This window comes from Microtus ochrogaster, unplaced genomic scaffold, assembly GCF_000317375.1.
Source record: "Microtus ochrogaster isolate Prairie Vole_2 unplaced genomic scaffold, MicOch1.0 UNK77, whole genome shotgun sequence".
NCBI lineage: Eukaryota > Metazoa > Chordata > Mammalia > Rodentia > Cricetidae > Microtus > Microtus ochrogaster.
Window position 1 is genome coordinate 820,360 of NW_004949175.1, and position 8,609 is coordinate 828,968.

Consider the following 8,609-nt stretch of genomic DNA (forward strand, 5'->3'; position numbering starts at 1 on the left):
GGTTGTGAGCCACCATGTGGTTGCTGGGAATTGAACTCAGGACCTTTGGAAGAGCAGGCACTGCTCTTAACCTCTGAGCCATCTCTCCAGCCCCCTACCTATAAATTTCTATTTGCTTTGGATTTCAATTAAAAAAAATGGAAAGGTCAATGCGGCTCAGAATACTATCTGAGAGGCCGACGCTGTGTTCTTCACAGTGAGATCTAGTGCTCATCAGGACCAAATGGGTCAAACGCCCTAGGAAGTACCAAGACAAATGGAAATTCCAAGCCTTCTCATATGAGTTTGGTTCTTGCACTGGTGCTGGCTGGAGAGACACACAGGACAGATAGCACAGGTGTGAGCAAAGTCCTCGCAGGCCTGGGCTGGAGTGGAAGCCTCCGTAAGATGCACTTTCCCCACGTGCACAGTGAGAACTGCCACACTGCTCTCGTGTGTCTGAAGAGCTTAGCACTTCTGAACGCGCACTGGTCTCGTGTTCATAATCAAGTCTTACCAAGTTATTACTGCTGGGTTGGCCCCTGCTAATTTTCTCTTAGCATAGAGTATTTTCTGCTGAGGATACCAGTTCTTCTCATTTACATTTATCTCTTGAATCCATGATCCTCCTCTTTTCAGCATTTTCTGCTCAAAGCACTAAAGGGAAAGAACATAATTTTCTCTACTAATTATAACAGTATATACAACTACATTTGAAACATTAAATCAAGCAATGATCTTGAAACAAAGATCTGTAGCAGCTCTACAGCTTTCTAGATAGATCCTGATGTGGGCTCTATCGCTGTGACCTGTGATGCAGAGACAGGAGACAGCATCTCATATAAAAGGATGAGCTCTCATATAAAAGGGTTTGATGCTGTGGGATATATTCCGGATAACCTTCCATTGAAACAGCACTATCCATGCTTATGATTAAGGAAAAATTTACATGAATGATTTCTAAATCAAAGGCTTTTGTTGGGTGCTAGAGTTCAAGGAGTAAGAGCACTTGATGTTCTTACAGAAGAAAAGGGTTCAATTCCCAAAAATTACATGGTGGTTTACAATCCACTGTAATTCCAGTTCCAGGGGCTCTAACACCCTCTTCTGGACTCTGCAGGCACTGGATGTATACGGCACACTTATATATGCAAGCAAAGTATTCAAAAAAAAAACTCTAAATATTTTTGCTAAAAGTTCTAGGTTGGGAGGAAGATGGCTGTAATCCCAGAAATCAGGAGGTTGAAACAAGACTCTCTAGAGTTCTAGAACAGCCTGGACCACATAATGAGTTTTAGGCTAGCTCAGATATAGAGTTTATAATTACCTGCTATAATCACCAGCACCAGCAGCACCAGCAGCACCAGCAGCACCAGCAGCACCAGCAGCAGCACCACCACCAGCACCAGCAGCACCAGCACCACCATCACCACTAGCACCACCACCACCACCAGCACCAGCACCACCACCACCATCACCACCAGCACCACCACCACCACAAGTTGTGTGTGAAGAGAGAACTCCGAGTTACTGTTACCAATGGGTCTATACTGTCACCCCCAGTTAGTTCCAAACAACAAAGTAATTAAGTTTCCTCCAAACAAGTGTTTGATTTGAGAAATGTAACCAAAACAATGTAAATATTTCAGTAAATGCAACTTGATACATTTTCATCATAAAAACGAAACATGGATGTGTCTATACAAAACCAAAACGTACCTTCCAATCAAAAGAGGGCTCCTTCACAAAAACCTCCATGGTGTCAGTGAGCAGACCTGCGCGTGAGCGGAAAGCCCTCAGGGCATGCACCATGACAGCACACACAAGGCCCGTTTCTTTCATCGGTAACATGAGATTGACAAACTGGCGGGTTAGACGAAAAGGCATCAACTCAGGAACTGGAAGAAACTAAACAGAGAAAAAGTATATTTAAGTAAATACATTGTGTTGAACAGTTTTATGTCAACTTGACCCAAGCTAAAGTCATCTGAGAGGAGAGAACCTCAATTAAGAAACTGCCATAATAAGATTGGACCGTAGGCAAGCCTGAGGGCATTTTTAAAATTAATTAATTAATTTTTTAAAAAAACAATCTTTTCTCATTTTACATACCAATCCCATTCCCCACTCCCTCCCCTCCTCTCACACCTCCCCCTTCCGCATCCACACTCCTCAGAGGGGAAGGCTTCCCATGGGGAGTCAACAAAGTCTAGCACATGAGGCAGGACCAAGGCCCTCCCCACTATATCTAGACTGAACAAGGTATCCCTCAAAAGAGAATGGGTTCTAAAAAGCCAGTTCAAGCAGTAGGGATAAACCCTGGTCCCACTGTCAGTGGTCTGAGGGCCTTTTCTTAGTCAGTGATGGATGGGGGAGGGCCCAGTCCATTGTAGATGGTGCCATCCCTAGGCTGTTATTCCTGGGTTCTCTAAGAGAGTAGGCTGAGCAAGTCATGAGGAGCAAGCCAGTAAGAGCACTCCTCCTCAATGGCCTCTGTATAAATTCCTGTTTCCATGTTCCTGTCCTGATTTCCTCCAAGGATGCACAACAATATCTATGCCAAATGAACCCTTTCCTCCCCACTAGTTTTTAGGTCATGGTGTTTCTTCCCAGCAATAGTAACCCTACTTAGGACAGAAGTTGGTACCAGGATACTGGGGTGCTGCTGTGACAGACCTGGCCATGTTGCTTTAGGAAGGATTGTGGACAGACTTTGGAACTATGGGCTAGGAAAGCAACTGCGTGTGCTGATCTGTAGAAGCCTGGAGTATGAGAACGTTGAGAGCAGTGCAGACGATGGAGGCCTAACGTGTGAAATCCCAGAGGCTTGAAGTAAAGACTCCACCCAGCCAGTTGGGCTAAGAATCCATAGTCCTGGTTAGCAGGGACTAAAGAGTCATCTGTGATTAATAAGAGACCAGGACTATTGAAGTTAAACCTTTGTTTTACTAGGACAATTGGTGCTGGTCAGCTGAAGCAGAGAAGTGAGTGGTGGTTAAGAAGAGACCAGCCTCTGCCATGAGGTTTGGGCCTATGGAGGACAGCTGTAGCTCTGCCCTAGGACTCTCACTGGAGTGGGAAGAAGCTTGAGCCTGCCCAGCTGAGCACCATTGTGGTGTGAGAACATACGGTGAGGAAATGGAAGAGAGAGGCTGAAAGGTACATGTGCTGGGGAGAGCAAGGGCAGTGAGGAACTGGCTGACGTGGGTGGCATGCTTGCAACCTGGGGCCATGGTGATGTCCGGGCCTGAGCTGCTGCCAAGGGCTATGTCAGGGCCCAAGTTCCTGAGGAAGCTGTGGTGGTCTGTGTTGATGTTTGTGGTTCGTGTTACCATCGAGGGCCCTGTGGATGCCCAGAGGCTGGGCCACCACCTATGACCATGTCTGGGTGTGAGGGCTGTGCCACCCCCACAGGGGCTATGCCTTGCAAACAGGCCTGTGTTTTCACACCAGATCCGTGGTGATGTCCAGAGCTGGATTGCTGCTGAGGGCTATGTCTGGATCCCTGGCTTTGCAGTAGCCAGGCTCTGTGTTGATACCTGTAGCTCCTGTTGCCACAGAGAGCCATGCAGAGGCCTGTAGTCTGGGCTGACACCTGAGGAAATGTGGCCATCAGGGTCATACAGATTTGGGTGGCATGTGTTGCCACCTGGGGTGACATCTGAACCTGAACTGTGGCTGAGGGCCACATCTGGGCCGATGGTCCTGCCACAGTCATAATCTTCAGTGATGTCCATGGCTACTGCTAATGTCAAAGGTGGAATGGGTGCCCAGGGCAAGGCTGCCACCTGGGACCATGTAGGCACTTGACTGCCATGTTGTCCCTGGACCACGCTGATGTGGGTGACCAGTGGTGCCGGCCAGGATTAGTGTGATATTATTTGTTTCTTCAAAAAGTGTCAGGTTTTAGGACCATGCCACCAAAGCCAACCTAACCCACCATTGCTCTGTTAATTAATTTCTGCAGATGTTACAAAGTCACATGATGTGATGGCCAATCTTGGCTGTCAACCTAACTACATCTGGAATCAGAGAAAACTCAAGCTGTTGGGTGCACCTATAAGGGATCCTCTGAGGTGAGAAGACACACCACATCGGGGCCACACCTGCTGGCAGCCTATACAAAGGGTGTAGAAGGAGAAAACTGGCTTTCTGCCTGTTTGCCGTAGGTCTCACAGCAAGGTCAGTACCCTGTTGCTGAGGCATTCCCCTGCTGGTGTTAGAATCTACTTCTCTGGGGTTCCGACGCAGACTGAAGATTAGCAGGTCTCTAGGAATCATCCAGGGCTCTAGCACCCGACCAGGACTGCTGAGACATCCAGTCTCCTGGACTGAACAACTACTTGGTTCTTGGCCTTTCTACCAGGAGACAGCCATTGTGGGACTAGCTGAAGCACAGACTGAAGTCATTCTAATGAAACCCGTGTATGTATTCACTCCATCAGTTATGTGCCTTTAGAGAACCATGACAGAACATATCCCACTTCTGGATCATCAGTGAGTATGAAGGACAACACACCTGAGTAGCTGATCCAAACGCATGTCCAAAGTCAATGCCAATCACGCTGCCCGTCTCCATCGCTACCATGAAATTGTTCAGATGTCTGTCTCCAATACCGAGGAGCCAGTGGCTGATACACAACAGTGCATGAGAGCTGGCGAAGTGGGAACGTAGTGCCAGGAAGGCCTCAGGGCTGGTGCTCATCTTTACAAAAGCCCGCCTAGGAGACAGATAAACCACATATAGTTTCTGCCATGCCACTAGTGTTTGTGAAGTCACAAATATACTTACTTTAAGAGATCAGCAGGCACTTTATTCTCCCTTTTTCTAAAAGCCATGACTGTTTCTGTATAGTTAGCTCTTCTGTGATTTAAGAGAAACACTTCATTAGAACAAATTTCTGGTGAATTTAAAATTATTTATACTAAAATATAGTATCATCTAGGCAGAGTAGGTGGATCTCTGTGAGGTCAAGACTCAAAAGTTTGCATTTTTTTAGAAGAATGAACAAATGTAAACCAAAACCAAACTTACTTGTACATTAGTGCATAGGCTCCATTATCAGTTTTCCCCGACATTTTTATTAGCCAGTCTTTATATTCACGAGCTGGTGCATAAGGATCACTAGCAAGTAGGGAAAAGGGAATTAGAATTAAGGAGGTATTCTGTATGGCAAAGAACACTGAAAATTTATTAAAAAACAGTGAAGAATAAATACAACTTTCAATATAGCATTATTCATCCCTAATGACTCCAGGATAAACTCAAACAACTTCCTTATGCGAAAACTCAGGCATAATCAAATCAGGTGCAAAATATTTGCCTCTTTATGCAGAGAAAAATAAGATGTTAAAATAAACACAAAAGTCTGTAACCTAGGCATGTCACCCTAAAAGGCAGCCTGACAATAATGCTATCACTGCTGGTAGGCCTCATTTGACCATAAGCCAATCTTTTACAAATCATTCACAAAACATCTGCTTTTCCTTATTTTTTTGACTAGTTCCAGATATTTCTTTACCATTTCCCGAATGCAGGTACAAATAAAACCCATCTTAGGTATGATAAAGTATTTTCTTAATGCCGGAAAATGCTCATCTTGAATTCGAGAAGCCTTTAGTGACACTGCACAGGTGAGAGTCAGCACTTGTACAGGTGGACACACTGTGGTGTGCATATACTTGGTCACTTTTCAGTTTGTGCTGCAGCTTTCCTAATGAGCTTTCAGAAGTCAAACAATTACAAGTTGAGGGGCAGGTTGGTAGCATGCATCGATGATTCCAATCCTGGCACTCAGGATCCAATGCCAACCTGGACTACACAATGTAATTTAAAAGGCTGTCATGTCTCTTAAATTCCAGTACAGGCAGATCTCTGTGCATTTCCAGGCCATCCAACGTGACATAAGAACACATTACCTGCTATAAGCCACTTTCTCCTCTTTCGACATATTATTGAAAATAAGTTCCTTCAAGGTCATAGTATTTTCAATCCATTCAATTAATCCTAATCTGAAAAATAAAATACAGTGTTTCAAATAAGTGCAAACAAATCCCAACTGCTCCTTCTTCATCAGAAAAATATGTTCTGAAGAATCAAAGTGAAAGAGATTTCTTCCTATCCAGTCTCTACTTCCTCACTTACTTTCATGTGTAAATCTAGTTGAGTTCTGTCCACGGGACACTTCCAGCACCCACAGACATACTTCAGGGCTCAGACAGGGTGAGATGTATACCCCGTCCCCTATACATACCATCTTACTCAGGCCATACCTGGAGGTCATGGGCACGACACGGTAAGTCCTTAACTGCATGTTTCTCTGACTGCAGGCAGCATTCTGAGAGAGGATGGCATTCATGACCTCAAAGAGCTGCTCAATGCGCTGGTCCTGACGGAGGTCCTCGCCGCCTTTTACCAGGAAGGGGTACTCCTTTTCATCATGGCCTCGAATAACAATGCGCTTTGGTTTCCTCAAGGAGGCCATTACTTTTACCTTTAAACATTAAGAGATTTGTTGTTTAAAAGAAAATACTCTTGCTGTGTTGCCTGGCTTAGTTTCTAATGCCTGGGCTCAAGTGGTCCTTCTACCAACTGAGTAGCTGGGGCTACAGTGTGCACTACTGCAGCGGGGAAAAAAATCCAAAAAAACCTTAAAACAGTATTAGACAGGGGCTATGGGCTGAGGCGGCAGGGCCATCTGTCATCTTGAGGGCTGTGCTCATGCACACTCAATATTCTTGGCTACAGACACTGCCTAAAACCATGCATATCCTTCTCAAAATGTGGTGTCTACCATAATGGTTTTCTTTTATAAAAGATTAATTCTACACATAACCTACAATGGACATATATAGCTTATAATTCATTTACTATATTTTTCTCTATTTTTGACATTGTAATTTAATTATAACATTTCTCCTTCCAAACCCTCTCATATGCCCCTCTCAACTCTCCTTCAAATCTGTGGCTTCTATTTTCATCAATTGTTATTGCAGCCATATAAGTATTTGTATATACATTTATATTCTTTTTTTTTTTTTGGTTTTTCGAGACAGCTACTTGTATATATATTTTCGGGGCTGACCATTTAGCACTTAACTTATAATACTCTTAAATACAACTGATACTGAAACATAGGAGACATTATCTTTAGGAATCTGATCAATATAATAATTTGGGAACAACAGACTAGTGAGAAGTTGACCAACACATCAAATGTCACAGAGACAAGGATGACAAACACAACATACCCGCTCATCAAATCCAGAGATCCGCACATGATATTCAGGCAATGGCTTGCCCTTGCCATCATACTGGCCTAAAACAGACACAGAGCCTCGCTTAGATACCGTCTGTTATAAAACTTCCAAGTTTTAAGACATATATGTTGATTTAACAAAATATGTTGATGTAACATGATACTTATTTTTTCTTTAATTCAAAGTTTTAATTTATAAAAACCAGCCATAGCCGGGCATAGTGGTGCACACCTTTAACCCCAACACTCAGGAGGCAGAGGCAGGATCTCTATGAGTCCAGGTCAGGCTGGTTTATACAGTGAGACCCTGTGTTAAAACAAAACAGCAACAACAATAAAGAAAGAAAAAGTTACAGCCTTTTTTCCTGAAGCTAATGAGTATAACTACACAGTTGTCAACAGTGAAGAGACTGCTTCTTCTGAGCTTTCTCTTACATTTGTTGAGAAGGGAAAACCAGCCACCAGATTAAAACACTCCTTTCTTGGGGGGCGGGTGGAATTCTAGGTTGGGAAACATGGAATAAGAAGAAATTTCTTCTGACAGTTTGCTGCATGTGACATCTCAGTGTCATAAATTGTTTTCCTGTTGCTGCTCTCTTTGAGTGGGACCAGGCGTTGCCTCCCGGGAAGCAACCTCTCTATACTTGAACTTATTCCTGAAGAAAAGTTATGGGCAAGCAACGTAGGAATCAATGATTTGGGGTTACTGTAAATACTAAATGGGAATCTGAACACCTGCCATAATAAAAAAATATAGTAAACTGTACTAAATCATAGTAATTGTAGGTTTTCCTAATGATGAATATGGTTGGGGAAGACACTGGAGAGATGCCGCAGCAGTTATGAGCCAACTGCTGTTCTTCCAGAGAACCTGAGTTTGGTTCCCAGCACCCATGCCACTTGTTAACTCCAGCTCCAGGGGATACAACATTCTCTTCTGGTCTGTGGGCACTTGCGCTCACATGAATTTACCCCCACAGATACATAACCAAAAACAAATAAATCAAAAAGATGGGCCGGGGAGATAATCCATTAGGTAAAAGTGCTTCTGGCACAAGCATAAATCTCCAGCTCTCATGCAGAAGCCAGGTACAGTAGCTGTGGTTATCTGTGGTCCTAGCTAGTACTCTTGAAGGCAGAGACAGGAGAATGCACAGTGCACATAGGCCAGCCAGCCTGGTGTGTGAAAAAAACAAGGTTTTGTCTCTCAAGCAGGGTGGAAAGTAAAGATGAATACTTTGGGTTGTTTTCTGACCTCTATATGCATATATGCATGCTACACACAATATATACACCCATGCATATTCTCTCTCTCTCTCTCTCTCTCTCTCTCTCTCTCTCTCTCTCTCTCTCTCTCTCTCTCTCACACAC

General features: G+C 44.0%; 1 protein-coding gene across 1 annotated transcript in view; it reads right to left on the reverse strand.

The window, feature by feature from the left end:
• Positions 1-8,609, reverse strand: part of Prkdc (protein kinase, DNA-activated, catalytic subunit) — a 174,764-nt gene that overhangs the window by 2,428 nt on the left and 163,727 nt on the right. Inside the window, exons 77-84 of the mRNA XM_013354879.2 lie at positions 7,231-7,298; positions 6,253-6,473; positions 5,899-5,991; positions 5,015-5,104; positions 4,772-4,843; positions 4,499-4,700; positions 1,699-1,887; positions 497-636 (exon numbers count right to left, since the gene is read on the reverse strand). Coding sequence (XP_013210333.1) covers positions 497-636; positions 1,699-1,887; positions 4,499-4,700; positions 4,772-4,843; positions 5,015-5,104; positions 5,899-5,991; positions 6,253-6,473; positions 7,231-7,298 — 1,075 coding nt within the window. The remainder of the gene's footprint in view (positions 1-496; positions 637-1,698; positions 1,888-4,498; positions 4,701-4,771; positions 4,844-5,014; positions 5,105-5,898; positions 5,992-6,252; positions 6,474-7,230; positions 7,299-8,609) is intronic.